Source organism: Polyodon spathula, chromosome 14, assembly GCF_017654505.1.
Source record: "Polyodon spathula isolate WHYD16114869_AA chromosome 14, ASM1765450v1, whole genome shotgun sequence".
Lineage (NCBI taxonomy): Eukaryota > Metazoa > Chordata > Actinopteri > Acipenseriformes > Polyodontidae > Polyodon > Polyodon spathula.
Window position 1 is genome coordinate 31,646,581 of NC_054547.1, and position 19,345 is coordinate 31,665,925.

Here is a 19,345-nt window from a genome sequence, read left to right on the forward strand (position 1 = left end):
AGACCTTGTCATCCTGGCTGGAAGTTATTACAGTATCTTGCATAGCCAAATGCTCAAGAAAGGAAACATGGAAACAGTCAGCATAGACAGAAGGAAGCAGCATTTCTGGAAGCATGTTTTTTTGTGCACACTGGGCTGCTGTTTTAGTTTATAGGTTATAAAGCCCAGCTAGCATAGAAAGCATCAAGCTTCAAGTAATGTTCACTCTGTTTGTACCCTGTGAAGTCAGTGAGGTTTATAAATTTTGTTTGCTGTTTTGTAATGCAAAATACCTGTCTGCATTAGAAGCAGGGTGTATGTTTTTTTCTTTCTGGATCTAGTAAGTTATGGGCCATTGCTAGCATTGTAATTATGTGTGTCTGCCAGCAGCTACCTGATTAAAATGTAAGATATGTGGTAGTCCACAAGACTACCTTACAAGAACATCTGGTAGTCCTGCTAAATCTGGGTCAGACATTCTCAGACAGAAAGACACCTCCTTATTATCATCAACCAGCTGGAAATACATTGAAATATTACCACAGGTATTAAGGATAGTACAATATATTGAAACAAATATTTCATAGGACTTTTGAGTTCTGATGGATTTAACACACACTGTACATGGACTATTCCAATAAGGAATTCTACAGCACCTTGTGATGGTATCTGCTTGTTATACAAACTCAACATAGCGTGATGATGCTGTGCAAATAGGAGCCAGTTTATCAGATATCATTGGCCTTTCAGGAACAATTCATTTTTGGAAGATGTTTTTTAAAAGTATAGTTCCCTATACAGTTTTATAAAATGTCATGGACAAACTAGTAGCTTTTCTAAATTTGTTATCAAAGTGAATACCTAATGTTTTGATTTTTTATAAGTGTTGTGAGGTTTGTGGCCATACTGGGTGGTTGAAAGCACTCAGCTTTGCCTCGTAACTCAGAGCAAAGCCAAGACATGTGGTAATGTCATAACTACTGCACACTCTGACCTTGTCTTTGCTTACTTAACTTGTATCAGCATACAAAAAGACAATCCACCTTTTAAAATTCATTGAGTTGCTGAATGCAAATTTGATAAATAACTTAAAAAATCTACCATTTTTTCAATCTGTGACACTTTATTGTTAGTCTAATTATACCTTTTTGAGTGACATGTATGTTCCATAAACACTGCTGTGCAAAAGTCATTTTTTTCATGTTTCTACTCTTTGCATTTTTCATTCTCAATCGCGCATTGTTTATCTGACCCTGCCATGCCTTACATCAATTTAAAGGATTTTAAATGGCCTATATATATATATATATATATATATATATATATATATATATATATATATATATATATATATATACACACACACACACACACACTGAGTTTACAAAACATTAGGAACACCTTCCTAATATTGAGTTGCACCCCCTTTTGCCCTCAGAACAGTTCGTCGGGGCATGGACTCTACAAGGTGTCGAAAGTGTTCCACAGGGATGCTGGCCCATGTTGACTCCAATGCTTCCCACGGTTGTGTCAAGTTGGCTGGTAGTGGATCTCTACTCCAAATAGCTCGTTCCATCTCATCCCACAGATGCTCAGTTGGATTGAGATCTGGTGATGGGGCAGGCCACTGCAGTAAGCTGAATTCACTGTCATGTTCGTGGAACCATTCCTGGACAACCCTAGCCTTGTGGCATGGGGCACATTACATTAGCAGATGGATAACACTGCTGCCATGAAGGGATGCACCAGATTGGCAGTGATGTTCAGATATCCTTCAGATACAGATTTGTCAAGGTTCCCAATGTGTGCAATGAAAATACATCCCACACCATCACACCACCACCACCAGCCTGCACGTGGCATGATTTATGCATGTACTCATGTGGTTTTCTCTCAACCCTAGTCCTCCCATCAGACCAGGCAATGTTTTTCCAATCCTCTAGTGTCCAGTATTTCCATTCCTTAGCCCACTGCAACCACAGTTTCTTGTGTTTTGCTGAAAGAAGTGGAACACTGTTAGGTTGTCAACTGCCATACCCCATTCGTGTCAAGGTACGAGTTGTGCATTCTTTCGGCACCAATGTTGTACTTGACTGTCAGTTGACTAACTGTAGCCCGTCTGTTACTCTGCACAATTCGTGTCAGCCTTCTTTGGCCTCTTTCATCAATGAGTCATTTTCGACCATTGGCCTGCCGTTGGCTGGATGTCCTTTGGGTGGTGGACCATCCTTGATACACACGGAAAATTGTTGAGCATGAAAAACCCAGCAACGTTGCAGTTCTTGACACACTCAAACTGGCGCGCCTGGCACATACTACCATACCCTGTTCAAAGGCACATATATAATATATATATATATATATATATATATATATATATATATATATATATATATATATTTTTTTTTTTGGTCACTTCTCACGCCCCCCTGTTGAGAACCACTGGGTAAATGTGATGAACTCGCCACCACAACACCTCACACCAGCTGCCCATGCACAGTTCATCTCGAGTTGCCATGATCACAAGTTCTTGAAGACCCTTGTCAACGCGAATCAAGGACCACTAAATAACATGTCTGGCAACCCCCCACCAAACCAAACAGCAACAACAACAATCAAAGCAGCACAACAACAGAAGACACCAGTGGAGCCCCAAAGTAACCCGCTGGTGCTCACAACATCGATACACATTGTAACTCCTGAACGTGTTCAAGAATTTTGCACAGCGGTGCATACCTTTCTATAAATCATATAAATCTATAAATCAATCATGTAAATACTGTTTAAGTTTATCACCATAGCCTTGGCTGCAGCCACAGTAAAGACAGCCAGCATAGCCTATGGGATATTTAATCACAATATAATTACTTAACAGGATTACAGAAATCGTGAATAAAAGCACAGCCTGTTGATTGACGTAATAAAGCTTTTTCACTGGCATGGTAGATTTGTTTTAAATGGTGATTACTGTGTGGCTTTTGAAGAGCATCATTGAATACTGCTTTTTAGACAGTAAAGCTATTTTTAAACATAGCCTCTCCTGTTGTCAGGAATGCAGGAATGTATTATTTCTACAAGTAGGACCCTTTTAACAATAACCTCAAATTAACTGTACTGAATTTTCATTTTTAAAAAAGCCTGTTTGATACAACATGTACTTACACAAACATGCTTCCATTATACACTTTCAGTGTTACTGATGCATGCAATAAATAGTTTTGAGAATTAGGTTTATAGAGCCATACTGTTGGCAACAGCATTGTACTATTTCTGTTTTTCAAAAGTGGTGGCTTGTTTTGGCCTGTGAGACGAAGAAACTGGAATACATTTTCAATATTTGTGATGGGTTATTTTTTAACACTGACGGTGTTTGCCATACAAACATAAACCTACACTGGCATGCAATGTAAACATTCAGTAAAGACACACTAGTTGAATAATCAAATTAACTTACATTAGGTTTAGGGTAAGTAAGCAAGGATTTCTGAGGGCCTTTTGCATTTTGCCGGCGAGGCATTCAGAAACTAGGGATGAAATTGTAGAAAGTCTAATGCATTGTCTGTCTAGTCTCCTCTTATGGTCCCTGTTAGAGTGCTGTATGTAAATTGAGCCACGATATGGACAGGAGACTACTTTATTTTTTGTTAGTACGTGTCCATTTTAGGACCTCACCCCTCTTCAAGTCAATCGTCACCTGTCGAGTCAGACGTCAGACCTCACCCCTCCTCAAGTCAATCGTCAGACATCAGACCTCACCCCTCCTCGAGTAAATCATCACTTCTCCTCGATTCAGACATAAGACCTCACCCCTCTTCGAGTCAATTGTCACCTCTCCTCAAGTCAATCATCAGACATCAGACCTCACCCCTACTCGAGTCAATTGTCAGACATCAGACCCCACTTCTCCTCAAGCCAATTGTCAGAAATCAGACCTCACCCCTCCTCAAGTCAATCATCAGACATCAGACCTCACCCCTCCTCAAGTCAATCGTCAGACATCAGACCTCACTTGTCCTCAAGTCAATTGTCAGACATCAGACCTCACTTCTCCTCAAGTCAATCATCAGATGTCAGACCTCACCCCTCCTCAAGTCAATCATCAGACATCAGACCTCACCCCTCCTCAAGTCAATCGTCAGACATCAGACCTCACTTGTCCTCAGGTCAATCGTCAGACATCAGACCTCACTGCTCCTCAAGTCAATCGTCAGACATCAGACCTCACCCCTCTTCAAGTCAATCGTCAGACATCAGACCTCATCCCTCTTCAAGTGAATCGTCACCCTTCTTCAAGTCAGTCATCAGGCATCAGGTATCAGTCCTCCTCGTGTTTTTTTTTTATTTGGGGGGAGTGAGGGGTTGGACGGAGTCGTCTTAAAAAATACTTTAAAAGTTACAATGTGCAATTTCATTATGTGAATTTGTTTAGCTGTAAATTGAATTTGTTTGGATTAAACAGTTTCGATATATATTTTTTAAAGTTAATGTAATTTTGTTATGTGAAGTGCTTTGTGATGTTTTACGTGAAAAGTGCTATATAAAAATGAATTGATTGATTTGAAACAAACAAACAAAAACTATTACTAAATAAAATAATGTACTATTAAGGTTAAGCAATGTAATTCTTTCTTAACATGATTTGTGGTCTTGTACGCATTTATAAAGTTTTGAGATTGCATTTAGATTAATATAATGAGGAAGATTTGAAGGTGTACAACTTTAAAACATGCGTTTATAGTTTCTACATGAAATAAGTTATGCATTGAACATGTATTGTAAATATGTTTCCATTTGGCATGAAATACAATGAATACAATCTGTGGTATTTAAATCCCCCTCCCCCCCGAAGTTCTAGATTTGAATTACAGCTGTTGAATTGCTCCTGCTGATCCTGGTTGTGATAGATCGCTTTCACTTGCATTAGCCCATTTCTTGGAACCAGAAGACAGAGCATACCTGCATTCTTTATATATATTTTTCTTTTTATTGCACATTAGCTGGCACAAAGCATTACAAATCAGTGATTATATCAATCAAACGCATTCATTCAAATTGACACCAAGGGAATTACTCAAGAAAACACCCAGTACTTTATTATAGTACTTTTTTCATAACACATATGGGAATTGTTAATCATCAGTGTAACACAGAGGATACATGTGAACATTACTATACCTGGAAATCTTTTCAATCTTGTACTTTTATTTTTATTAATGACATTTGGATTGCACTACTGACTCTGATAGGGGTGTAAGACTCATTAGGATCAATATTTATGAATAATGTCATTAAGAAATATTTTTATACATTGTTTTTGCATTCATGGGTTTTGTTTTTAATTTTTTGTAAAAAGGTTGTCAACTTCTGGTTGTTTGGATAAAATAGGTAAAAATGCAATGGTCCGGTCTGCAATGAATCAATCCATTCAATCCAATGCAGTTACCAGATGTAAAAATGCCCACTTAATTCCAGTCATGCTAATTGCCTAATGTAATACTGTATACCACTAACAAACAAATGCTTCAAACTTGAAGTTTTCGGTTTGTGTCACATGACCTGTGTGTATGCATTGAATTTTGTGTAGAAAGTATAAGTGTAATCTATCCTTTATTTTATTCTTATGTACAGAGAAAAGGAGAAATAAGATTATAAGTTATAGATTTTAATAGTGTGATCATATTACTGCATTTTGTTTACACTGCCAGCAAAAACAACGAAACAAATTCTAAAATGATTTACATTCCATACAAAAGTATTGAAGCTGTGTTTTATTACTGAAGACATGAAGAGATTATCTACACACTTGTGAGCCCAATGGCATGTAATATAGACTTAAAAGTGAAAGAATATGCACAGACGCACTCTCTGCTACCCGTGTTTTCCAGCACTGCTGATAAACACATAAGAGGAATGAAAACCGAAGCTTTTATCCTTTAAGGATGAGCATTTTCACCCTTATATACAGGTCCATAAAGAATGTTGTTTTTAACAAAAAAGCATTAGTGCATTTTGCATTGGTGTACTAGGTGTATTATCAGATCAAGGGTTTAGTAAGGGGATGATTATCTCGATATTTATGTGTGTATTTATTTTTTTTTAAATACATTTGTTGGGGTCCCCAAGTGGCTCATCCAATTAAGCGCTGCCGCTGGGAGCTCAGGATGAGTCACGCAGCAGACCCCTTCTCCTCATCACCCAACAGCGAACTCCTCTGGCCAGACACCAAACACATTCAGAGTGGGTAAAAAGCAGAGCTGATCTGGGTTGCTCCTTACTCTGGAGAAGAACAGTGGCTATGGCATCAATTACCTGAAATACGATTCTGGTCTGAACGCATTAATGGCACTTTTTAACACACAAAAATCAAAGCTGATATTTAATAGGACTGTGTGATCTGTAATCTTTCTTGGCAGAACCAACAGCTCATAGAGCAATATGATATAAGTCTAGACATTAAAGTAAGCCTTATCTTTCAAATGTGGTGCGTACACAGTAAGAACCTGGCAGAGGTACTGTAGAGCCACACTGAAATATTATTCCTTTAGGGGAATGAAGATTTACTTAAAAAAACAAAAACTTACAGCATAACACTTTAATCTGAAATATGCTGTTTTAGATCTACTTTGAAATTTGAAAGCTTTTAGTCAGGACAAATATGAATAGTTTTGTCAAGGATTAATATTGATACTGTAATTTTTATTTCTGGATAGTTACGTGTTATCATGCTACCATGTTATAATCAAATGCTTTTTCTTGAGAAATGTGTGTTCTCATGTGATGCGTGAGCCAGTGAGAATGTTTATTCCCAGAGAAGTACTAACACACATATTAACAGAAGTGTGAAACTATTGCGCTAACAAATGGTAAGAAAATGTATTTAAAGTCCTGGTCAACTCTCCTTTCATAGAATACTATTAGAAGAATATTAATGGGTTTTCACTCATAGCTGTCATTATCTTCTCTCATGTGGGAGTTGCACTGAGGAAAGGCTATTTGGATAAGATAGGAAGGAGCTTATATTTTATAAACAGTGACTGTGGATACTGCTTGCATGACTGAAAAGTACTGAACAAGCATTTTACGTCACTGTCTGCCCCTGGGTTGTACACTGTATGATGAAGCTCAGATACAGTCCCCAGCTATGCCAGACTACATGCATCTCTGTGATTCCTGGAGAGATTTTGAGTCACTGGGTTACATACCTCAGACAAACCCAAACAACGGAAATCAGTGATCTCTTGAAATATTGATAGTTCTGTCTCTGACCTGTGCAGACAATACCACTCATCAGACTGCAGAACAATGCTTTAACAGGGAACGTTTTTGTTACTTTGCAAAAAAAAACAAAACAAAACAAAAAAAAAAAAACTACTAGATTTAAAACTTGATTTGGTATTATCTTAAATTCCAGTGAGGTCTGACCTACTTCTCAAAGCTTGATAAGTGTTCTGGGGCATGCTAGATTACCAATCTTTAACGCAGTGTGATGTAGTTCTGCATTTTAATCATTCCAAAAATGTTTAATGTTTTAAAATGTATTCTAATACAGCATGTACTTTTCATTTTGTATAGTCTGCCTGCAATAACGATTCGATTTGTTGCATTCCCAAAATATTTTGTTCCTTTATCAAGTGGCTTACACAGTTAAGCTTATGACATTTCGGCAAGGTTTATAATCTTAAGCAGCAGTTGTTCAATAAAGGATTTAGATCCCCCTTTATAAGGCAGCCATTAATACTGCAGAACAGGTTATATGGCAGTACGGTCATGGCTCCCATTTGCCCCATAATGCCATTACACTAGCACTAGTAGTCTTGTTATATGGCGGAACACAAATAGCACTGTCTCTTAACTATGGCTCCCAACTCCAGCGTTATAAAGGGGGAGCACTGTATAAGATGTTAGCAAATCTTAAGAAAAGCAGTTATAAAATGATGTATCTGGGAAGAGAATTACAGGTGCCATTTATTTGGATTATCATATATAAAAAAAAGCACATCGTTCACAAATGTATTTGAATATGAAGTACATGTACTTTTCCTCTTTGTCACATGCTAATGCGTACATCCTATGGTGCTTGAGTTGGGTTGTTTTCAAGGCACTTTAAGCTGATCACATGGGATGTTCTTGTATAAGAGGTAGTGCGGCAGGGTTAGGGACATGTTAGTAAAAGAGTCACCTAAGTTTGCTATACCCTTAGTGCTGAACCCAGTACCTGAGTTTGCTGTACCCTTAGTGCTGAACCCAGTACCTCAGTTTGCTGTACCCTTGGTGCTGAACCCAGTACCTGAGTTTGCTGTACCCTTAGTGCTGAACCCAGTACCTGAGTTTGCTGTACCCTTAGTGCTGAACCCAGTACCTGAGTTTGCTGTACCCTTAGTGCTGAACCCAGTACCTGAGTTTGCTGTACCCTTAGTGCTGAACCCAGTTGGTTTGCTGTACCCTTAGTGCTGAACCCAGTACCTGAGTTTGCTGTACCCTTAGTGCTGAACCCAGTACCTGAGTTTGCTGTACCCTTAGTGCTGAACCCAGTACCTGAGTTTGCTGTACCCTTAGTGCTGAACCCAGTACCTGAGTTTGCTGTACCCTTAGTGCTGAACCCAGTACCTCAGTTTGCTGTACCCTTAGTGCTGAACCCAGTACCTCAGTTTGCTGTACCCTTAGTGCTGAACCCAGTACCTGAGTTTGCTGTACCCTTAGTGCTGAACCCAGTACCTGAGTTTGCTGTACCCTTAGTGCTGAACCCAGTACCTGAGTTTGCTGTACCCTTAGTGCTGAACCCAGTACCTACAGTTTGCTGTACCCTTAGTGCTGAACCCAGTACCTGAGTTTGCTGTACCCTTAGTGCTGAACCCAGTACCTGAGTTTGCTGTACCCTTAGTGCTGAACCCAGTACCTGAGTTTGCTGTACCTAAGTTTGCTTACCCTTAGTGCTGAACCCAGTACCTCAGTTTGCTGTACCCTTAGTGCTGAACCCAGTACCTCAGTTTGCTGTACCCTTAGTGCTGAACCCAGTACCTGAGTTTGCTGTACCCTTAGTGCTGAACCCAGTACCTGAGTTTGCTGTACCCTTAGTGCTGAACCCAGTACCTGAGTTTGCTGTACCCTTAGTGCTGAACCCAGTACCTGAGTTTGCTGTACCCTTAGTGCTGAACCCAGTACCTCAGTTTGCTGTACCCTTAGTGACACAACAGGCCAGTGCAGAACTTTTTTATAACCTGAAGGTAGTGGCCATTTTGTATTTTAACTGATTGCACTGATGTAATTGACTCAGATTTGAAAATCAATGTAAACCGTGTGTGCTCCCAAGGGTTCATTATTTTTCCTCAAAGTAGTAAATTATTTTGTGTAATGCCTGGCTTGCTTGCTAGGAAGTTCATTGAAAAAGCAGCTTCCACAGCAAATATCCACCTCAGAGGTTACACACAAAATGCTGGTTGGAATATGTTCTCCTGCTGTCTGCCTCTCAGTGCAAGATCAGGGTTCAACCCTTGGGGTTTGTACACATGACTGATGAAAAGGTTGTGTCTGACTAGGATTCTTGTTGCGTTTCAGGGCTGTGCGTGTGCGGGGAAATCTGGATGTCGCTGCGATGGAATAAAAGGAGACAAGGTGAGAAAGATAACAATTGTTTTTACTGTATTCTGCCACTAGATAAAACATTTTCAGACAGCTGTAAATGTTTTTCACATAAAAACAGAATTTCAAATGTAGAAGTTCATATTCTACACTTGCTGTCAAGGATGCATTTCATTATGGTTGCATGATGTGAATCATAGGTCAGTTCGAACCAGTGCATTTGAATAACGAGACTACTGTATACTAAAGATTATTATTAAAAGCAGTGGCCCTACAAATGAAACAAAGAACCATTTATGTGAATTCCAAACATTACAAAATGTAAGTACTTCACAGAATTTCTAAGTTTCATTCTATGAATGTGTAGTCTTAATGAAGCTTCATAGGAAGCCATTTCACAGCTTAACATGACCTCTTGTGAAATTACACGCACATTTTTTTCTTCTCTAGGATTCAAGTGTAATGATATTTGCTTGAAATGTGCTATAACAACATAGTGTAGATAGAAATGTATGTTGTCACTCAGCCAATAAATAATAATAACATTGTTAACAGAAAATTGCAGTCATTAACTGGCAGTTAAAAGTGAGTATTTACAGTAAATAACTTTAAATAACTTTCCTCATAAATCAAACAGTCAGTAGTGATTTTACAAGAAGCAGCTCAACTCCACGAGTGACAAGCCTTTGTATATATTTCTGTCTGCTGTTGTATGACTTGGAAAGTTTTTGTTTAGGGTGTCAAAGCTAAATTATTTGATGGATTGAGTATGAACAAATAACTGGAAGGCATGTGTATTTCAATCCCATGGGGAACAAAAAACACTTGACTAGCTGCTATCCAGGTTTTGACAAGTACTGACATAGCCATCTCAAACTGGCTATGCCAAATTGTGGTTAGCCAGATGTATAATTCCTTGAACTCCCTTTTGTTCGCCAAATAATTTCACACATCTGGCCAGTTTCAACAAGTGGCATTTCTTCTAATTGAAATAAGCAAACTCTGAAACTGTTTCATTAAACTTTGGTGTGTTTGTGTGTGTGTATATTATATATATATATATATATATATATATATATATATATATATATATATATATATATATATATATATATATATACACACACACACACACACACACACACATACACATATATATATATATATATATATATATATATATATATATATATATATATATTTTTCTAAAGTAAGTCGTCAAAGAAAAAAGGAAAAAAATTTTTACCTCGTTTTTAAATATAAGAAGACAGGGTGTTAATAAAGGGGGGTCAGGAGAGTTAAACCGTAGAGAATTTTACAAAGAGGAAGAGACTACACGATAAAATATACTTACTTTACTTGGTGGCACTGTACTTTCAGATTGCGAAGATCATTGACAAAGCCCGGAGACTCCACTCCCCTGTAATAAGTCATACGTTTAGGTCGCCTTCCAGCCTTTTTATTAAAAAATGTTTCCTTTTAAAAATGTACTGACGGTATGCATTTGCATCTTAAAGAACAATATTGAAGTTCATATTTCTCTTTATTTTTCCGCATGTCTGTACCCTTGTTTATAACGCTTTTATGATCACAGATTATGGTATTTGATTAGAACTGTGAATTGTTTCCACTGTAGGGTGAGCGAGGGTTCCCTGGGCCCGTGGGACCTAGTGGACCGATGGGTTTCCCCGGTCAAGAAGGTCCTCCTGGAAGTGCAGGTCCACAGGTGGTATTACTAATATTTCACGCAATGTACGTCTGTACAATCTACATCCTATTTTGTTAGTCTATTGCTGTGAGAGCTTGCATGAGAACGACTATATTTATAAGTTTAAATGGCTTAGCAGGTCATTTATCTTAAGACATGTTTAATTAATGCTAAATAAAATCAGGATCCGGGCTCGGTCTAACAGTATTAATAATACTTTTCATACCAGATGTTTCAATGTAAATATTAAGATTACCTTGAGTGTTTAATAGTGTTAGAAGTATTTGTACTGAATGTTATGTTAGCATTAGTCAAGCTTTTTATTTGCCTCTTTAGGGATATCCTGGAAGGACAGGGCCACCCGGGCTAAAAGGTTCAAGGGTAAGATTTCATGCCTTATTGGTTACTGTTGTTAGATTATACATCGCAAAAGCCCTAGCTGTATCTGCTAATAAATTAAATGTAATGACAGTCAATGTGACTTTCTTAATTAATTTATTTTTATTTTTTTTACGGTAAAATTAAGTTGTTTCCTAAAATGTTTAACAATGTAAGCTTGACTGTCTTGTCCTTCTCACTACAGTGTTTAGTACTAGTCATGAGAACTCATTTTGTCCATAATATCCTCCTGTTTAAGTGTTGCAAACCAGATATGACAGGATATAACTGCAGCCCTATAGAGCATGCATTTCAGCTGAGCCACTGGTTTGCCAATTTAACCAAACCTTTCCTTTCCTCTACTGTACATTAGGGTATAACTGGCACACCTGGCTTTCCAGGGTTTTCTGGTCTCCCAGTAAGTATATATTTAAAAATCTTCATTAGCAATTATTGTAGACACTGAATTCAAGTAGTGGTTTTGTGTTTTTCTTTTTACAGTGAGCGCCCCATTCATCTCCCAGTATAAGGGGAAAAAAATATGTTGAAAAAGTTTCATTACATATTAATAATTACATATAAGACATGAGTAATACTGTTTACCATGCACCTATCTACGAATCTAACCACAATAATATGACCTGAACTCAATGGATTATAGACTGGTTTATCTTTCTCTGCCAGAGTGGTCATAGTTACTGCTTTCATAGACCACTAATGACATGAATTTATGTTTCTTTGTAGGGAACCCTGGGAATTGGAGGTCCGATGGGTCCTCCAGGAATCCCAGGATGCAATGGAACCAAGGTAAACAAGACTTTGTCCATACTTTGTCCAAATCCATTGTTGAAAACGGTTGTGAGAGGTTGTTAACTGTTTAGTTGATTTAAGTCAGTTTAAGCTGTATTGTGGACAAGGCTAATAGTGTGAGCTGGTCTGTTCAGTGGACATGATATTTAAGGTATGCAGCTCAAGACTTACTTCAAATTACTTTTTAAAAACTTTTTATTTGTTTGTTTTCTTTTAACCTTTAATTTCACATTTTAATGTAAAGTCAAAGTGATGTTGATGACTAGTAGACTTCAATAATCCCAATCTATTCCTAGACAAGGTTTCTTTGAATCTGTTCATTAATGTATATGTTCATACATTTAAAAATACTGTGACCTAGGCAACGGCCCATTTAGTACACACTCCCAAGGCATTGTGGGTATCCTATCTTGAATTCGAGACTGTGGGAACTCCCAGGGTCCTCGTTGTGGGAGAGCACTATTGGCCGGGAGATGCTTATTTATAGTTTTGTTTTTGTTCTCTTCAAGGGTGATGTAGGATATCCAGGATACCCAGGGCCACCCGGTGCTCAAGGGGAACCAGTAAGCTCTTTCATTCTTACATCATAAACATTGGCAAAATCACAATAAAACTGACAATATTGTCCAGATATGGCCAAAAATGAAACCTGCTGAATAATGTTACATTAACATATTGAACTACATACCGCTTTGTTGTTTTCCATATACTTGATGAAAAACTGATAACAATTAAAATATGTGACATTTCAGAATCTAACATGAAATACTGTACTACTATTATGACTTCCGGTAGACTTTTGCAATATAATGTTTCTTTGATTCCATGATGTTAAATAAAATGTCAAAAATTATGTTCATATAGTTTTAGTTTTTTTAAATTGTCTCAATCTTAAAATTATAGGTGATGCAAAAAGTCTGGCCATAGCTGTGTTGTGTGTTGAAAGCGGATATCTAGTTTAATTAGCTACAACAGCTGTTATTTATTTTTTAGGGGAGTCCAGGTGTTCCAGGACAACCGGTAAGAACTGAATTATTTCCGATATGTATTTGTTCTGCATAACATACAGGAGTCTTTTTTTTAATGATCTAAATGGCTGCCCTTTAACTCTATGTTAGTTATTCACCCTGATTTATTGACCCTTGTTAACATTTAAATGATTTCCATGAAAAATCAGGTTTAGAAATCTTACGGTATTTAGATCTGCCTCTTTTGATGGGATTTAGATATCATATTTAGATTATATCATTAAAATAGACCACATGAAATCTCAAAAGGTAAAGATGACAGCTATAGGACTCTGTATGCGTGCATGCTGGAAATAAGAAAGGACAACCTCTACCCTCCTCCCATTTTATATAGGCTGTACTGATCTGATCTGAAGTTCTCCCTCCAACACTTTTCCAGTCATATTGTAAGTTGCAGTATCCTGAGAATATATTGTTAAAACAGCTTTGCGAGAAAAAAGCTCATTATAAAAGTGAATGTTATTGTTATTTTTTATATTTTCTAGGTATTTTATCACAGCAGAGGTTTCAGTCTTTTAAACTGCTGTTTATTAATGTGTATTGTTTTTAACACAGGGGTCTCGTCCGTTTGTCCCAATACCCAATGATTTATGGTTGAAAGGAAAGCCTGGTTTGCCAGGATTGCCAGGATTGAAGGTAAGTCAAATAAAACATTCCATTCTGCAATAAAATAAAATAAAAATATTGTACAATAAAAATAAAAGATTGTATGTATTGTTTTCCTATCAAATTATTGAGCAAGATCAATACGTATATACATGTTTACACTAAGAGGTTTGAGTAGGCTCTTGTCCAAAGCAATAGTCTATGAAATCTTCCTTTTGTTTAAGGGTTTGCCAGGATCCCCAGGATTGCCAGGCCCACCAGGGGCAGCTGGGATTGAGGGCTTTCCTGTGAGTATAATCATTAAAAATGCATTGAGAAACAAACACACAATAAGATGGGAATACATTATCTCATTTGTATTGTCCTTTTAGGGGCCACCTGGACCCCTTGGAGACACAGGACCTAAGGTATGTGTGTAAAGTGTGTTTTTACAGTATGTCGATATTCAGCGTGTACCATAATTATCGGACTAGAATGTTCAACTTATGTATAACAGCAATTCATAGAAAGCAATGGTAGGATATGATGGACACCTGAGTAGCCTTGAGCAAAGAATAAACAAAGTCACAGTATACCACTCTATAGCCTCTTCAGACCCTGTCTAGAGGTGCAGATCATAGCTATAGAAGGATTAGATTGGACATGATTAAGAACATTTAAGGTACAGAAAAGTATGATATGAAACTAGTTTTATCTTGCATAAACTAACAATTACAGCATTAAGGATTTTAATGTAAATTTTCCTTGACACCTTTAATTCCTCTTACCTTTTTCTGATGAAAGACCATAAAATTAAAGTCGAGTGTATTTGTCGAGATGTAAAATTGCACAAGTTAACAGGGAGTAACTTTCCATAGCAATATATGAGCAATTTTTACAGATTAAATGAGGTATTGCACAAAAAAGCATGCATTTCAATAAGATTTGTGTCATTCCACACAGGGCTTTGAAGGGACAGCCGGATTCCCTGGACCCCAGGGACCAAAGGTAAAGCCCTTAACCTGCTTTGATTTATATACAAGTTGAGTTGTAAACTGGTACGAAACAACGGTGGTAATACTTATTGTTTGTGTTTTAATGCAAATTAACATTTGCCATGCTTTTGTTTTGTTCCACAGGGCTTCAGAGGTCCAACAGGCGCACCTGGTCCACGTGGAGTAAAGTTATATGTAGAAGGACCTAAAGACTTAAAGGTGAGGTTTGAATGAATATGTTGAGATTTCTCTCAATTTGTCTGTCGGAAATAGATTATATATATATATATAGATATATATAATATGCGTATTATATATATATAGTATATATATCTGAGATATATATATACCTATATGATGTTGTACAGTATATGCAAAGAGTTACCAATACAAGAGTCTTAGAAGGGCCTGCCAAGCAATTAGATTGGAGTGTATGCCAAGCAGAGATAGATTGGAGTGTATGCCAGGTGGTTAGATTGGAGTTTATGGCAAACTATTATGTTATAGTGATCAAGGTACTGCAAAAGTAAGTACCGATGCGAATTTGACAGACAAAATCGTGAAAGTTCAGCATACAGACAATGGGTGTAGTTTTATCATAGGGTTAATATCAAGTTTAATATAGCAGGGTGAATGAAATGTCAAGCGATTCTTTCATAAATGTGTTTTAAATGTGGAATTACTGTAATGTTTTCACAGGGAGATCCAGGGGACCCAGGTGACCCAGGCCCTACAGGTACACCTGTGAGTACAGCGTGATCAGATATCACATGAGAATGCTTTTTTAATCTTTTTTAAATTGAGCAGCAGGTCTTCAAGTATGGGTCGAAAATTAACTAACGATGTGTTCTTGTTGTTTAGACTCACTTCGTATACAATTTTCTATTTCAGCCATCATGACCTGGTGTATTTTTAAAACTTTTTATAGCATACATTGTAGCCTCTCTTTTTTTTAAACACAAAGCAAGACAAACAAAACCCTCCAGTAAAACCCACCCACTCCACAGGGAGTCGTACTACAGAGTATTAGAGTTCATAGCATTATTATTATTATTATTATTATTATTATTATTATTATTATTATTATTATTATTATTATTTGTGTGTAAGGACAGTATAGTCTCAAGTGAAAAACAGAGTGTATCTTAGTTTTTTCAAACCATTTTCAATCAGGTCAATTGTTATTATTTTTTTGTCATATGACGGATGTTTTTATTTTCATAACAGGGGTTTGATGGATTTCAAATTAAGGGTCAGAATGGTGAGAGAGGAGAGCCGGGTGACCAGGTAGAATACATGTTTTTCTCAATAAGCTGTTAAAAAAAACAAAAACAAAACATTATTCTTAAAACCTTTTCTCTGTAATAATTTTGACCTACTGTAAATAAACTCCCTTTTAGGAAAACTCCACATATGACCACAAGAGGTCACTGTGCTTTTGTAAAACCCCATTTTACAGTGGCTGTGAGCTAATACAACATCCAGCATACAATGCAGGATGTACCAGATATCTGTGGCTAAACAAACTGAACACATCTGCAACAAAGGTGTTCATTTGTTTGTAAATGTTACACACAAATCCTGCACTGAGCTGAAATGAGGAGTGATACTGCAGGGGATTCTCTCCAAGCTCATGTTGTCTAATGAATTGTTTCTTTTTAAGGGAAAATTTGGAAAGGACGGTATGCCTGGCGAACCGGGAAATCCGGTAATGTATAATGGGAAAAATAGCATAAGACAACTGAGATGCCACAATATCAGGCTTTATTGTACATTCAAGTAAATTACACAAGAGCGGTGATGGGATTGGAACCCAAGTTCTCCAGTCATCATGCTATAGTGCTATTGGCAGTGGCATACAGATGGATTCTCAACAAGTGCAACATGGATATTCTAATGGTCATTTCTTTGCAGGGTATGAAAGGTGATCCCGGTAATCCAGGACCTCCTGGGATTCCTGGATTTAAAGTAACTACAATTAATACTTCTGTTTCCTGTCAATTACATCAACATTTACAAAGGCTAAGTCACTGATTTGCTGTCTTTAAATGTAGGGGCAAAAGGGTGTTTTAGGCGCTGGAGGTCTTCCTGGTGATGTAAGTACTTGCCTTTATTAAACTACAATGAACAGACAACATGCAAGCCAAAAATGAAATCCAAGTGCTTGTATACCTGATTTTTGTTTTTTTCTCTCTCGCTTCTTAGGTAGTAGAACTAAATGGCCCTTCTAAAAAAGGGGAGCGTGGACCTCCAGGCCCATCAGGTCTACCAGGTCTGCGTGGTCAACCAGGTGAGTTGAGTGAATAGTGATGGACACTGCCTTGGCCAATCAAGATGCAGCATTTCAGGTCACTATCCACCACTGAAGGCCCACCAGTGTAAACAAAAAGCCTTATTCCTGTGTTTAAAACAAGCAGTATCAAAAATCAAAAGACAAACATAATGATGACCACCCCCACAAGTTATTATCTTAATAATATTTGTGTTTTATATCAAGTAATATTATTAGGTCGAGGCTTAAGGTTTCCAAAAGGAATCTCTTTTGACACTGTGGAGGTATGAGGACGAGCTGCTACACCAGCATATATATATAATATATATATATATATGTGTGTGTGTGTGTGTGTGTGTGTGTGTGTGTGTGTGTGTGTGTGTGTGTGTGTGTGTGTGTGTGTGTGTGTGTGTGTGTGTGTGTATGTATATATATATATATATATATATATATATATATATATAATGCAAGCAAGATGTTTCAGTTTTTTTATTTTTCTTAAAAATATTTCCCAACATAAAACCAATGTCACCTTACAATAATTGATTTTGAGTTTCAGTGTTTTTAAAAAAAAATATCGAACAGAACGAAATTTCAATGTACCATTTGTAATTCAGTAATATGAGAGAATTGGTCAGGGGTCTGAATACTTTTGCAAGGCACTGTCACTGTATATATATATATATATATATATATATATATATATATATATATATATATATGAGAAAGATATGTACAACATATCAAAACGTTGGGCAGCTGGCTCTTTGAGCTAAGATATATATATATATACCTGGAGATGGTAGATACAATAGAATTAACAGGAATAAGTAGGTGCATCTCAGTGGTAGACTATTACCATACCAGAGGAGTTTGGAACAACATTTGCTATGTTTAAATCTTGGGTACTTTCAGAAACAGAAACTTTTAGCCTTAATCTATGTTTGAGTTACTATTAAAAAAAAAAAAAAGGTTATAGATATACAGTACATTTTTAAAGGTTCTTTTTTTCCAAACTGTCATGTCATTTTGCAGGTCCCGAAGGTTTTCAAGGTCTACCAGGAAACCCAGGTATCTTATTGATTTTGCCTAAACTGGAGATATTAGAAGATAAAATCATGTGTAATTTACTAAATTTCAAATTTACCAATGCTGTATATCATCATAGTTTCTAAACGAGCTTCCACTGTATCAAGTCAAGACTCCAGTATTTGTGAGCAGAAACAATATTCACCAATTTGTTTATTGCATGTTATTGTAACAAACAAACATGTTACTGTTGTGTTACTTTTTTTTTTTTTTTTTTTTTTTTTAAACAATAAATTTGTACAATGGAAATTAAGTACTTATGTTTTTCTAGGGCAGGGGAACCCCGGTAACCCTGGTCCGAGAGGACCCCCAGGTGGTTTTGGTATGAAAGGAGACAGAGGCGAGCCAGGGAAACTCATTCGTGGGCCTCCAGGAACAGAGGGCCCACCTGGATTCCCAGGGTATCCTGGACCACCAGGGGCCAAAGGGCTTCCAGGTATTCATGGCTCCTTCAGTTTTATAATGTAAAATGCCGCAAGTTTGCAGTTAACAAGCAGTCCTTGAAAACATTTAGAACTCGTACACTGTTCAGATATTAACTTGCAAACTCCCTCCGTCAGAGTCTCGTCCATCATTTAAGGATGGATTAAGTGTGTCCGGTGTTTGTGGATAAAATCAAAGTTGCAATGATCAAATGAAATTTAAAGTATACACTTCCAGTGTCTTCTAAACTAAATTAACAGAGTGTGTTTGACAGGTGGTGTTACGCAGAAAGAGGGGCCACCAGGGTTTCCTGGGCCTGATGGCAGGATGGGGCCTCCAGGAGATAAAGGGCTACCGGGACCCAAAGGTTAGCATTCATGTTTTTAATTCCTGGATGATTTTTATTGGTAATATAATGCCACTTTAATACAGTGATTCATTATTACAGTACTGTTTCTGTGTACAGGTAGTTATGCAGGATTTCACTGTTTAATTCTGG

General features: G+C 37.2%; 1 protein-coding gene across 4 annotated transcripts in view; it reads left to right on the forward strand.

The window, feature by feature from the left end:
- LOC121327028 (collagen alpha-5(IV) chain-like) overlaps positions 1–19,345 on the forward strand; it is a 44,997-nt gene that overhangs the window by 8,865 nt on the left and 16,787 nt on the right. For all 4 annotated transcript variants that reach the window (XR_005951523.1, XM_041270790.1, XM_041270792.1 and 1 more), the window contains exons 2-22: positions 9,535–9,591; positions 11,195–11,284; positions 11,603–11,647; positions 12,018–12,062; positions 12,389–12,451; positions 12,964–13,017; positions 13,448–13,474; positions 14,038–14,118; positions 14,313–14,375; positions 14,460–14,495; positions 15,031–15,075; positions 15,207–15,281; positions 15,762–15,806; positions 16,290–16,349; positions 16,726–16,770; positions 16,977–17,030; positions 17,117–17,158; positions 17,268–17,352; positions 18,370–18,405; positions 18,695–18,859; positions 19,121–19,213. Coding sequence is in view for 3 of the 4 variants with exons in the window: in XM_041270790.1 (XP_041126724.1) it covers positions 9,535–9,591; positions 11,195–11,284; positions 11,603–11,647; positions 12,018–12,062; positions 12,389–12,451; positions 12,964–13,017; positions 13,448–13,474; positions 14,038–14,118; positions 14,313–14,375; positions 14,460–14,495; positions 15,031–15,075; positions 15,207–15,281; positions 15,762–15,806; positions 16,290–16,349; positions 16,726–16,770; positions 16,977–17,030; positions 17,117–17,158; positions 17,268–17,352; positions 18,370–18,405; positions 18,695–18,859; positions 19,121–19,213 (1,306 nt within the window). In the remaining variant the exon portion in view is untranslated. The remainder of the gene's footprint in view (positions 1–9,534; positions 9,592–11,194; positions 11,285–11,602; positions 11,648–12,017; positions 12,063–12,388; positions 12,452–12,963; positions 13,018–13,447; positions 13,475–14,037; positions 14,119–14,312; positions 14,376–14,459; positions 14,496–15,030; positions 15,076–15,206; positions 15,282–15,761; positions 15,807–16,289; positions 16,350–16,725; positions 16,771–16,976; positions 17,031–17,116; positions 17,159–17,267; positions 17,353–18,369; positions 18,406–18,694; positions 18,860–19,120; positions 19,214–19,345) is intronic.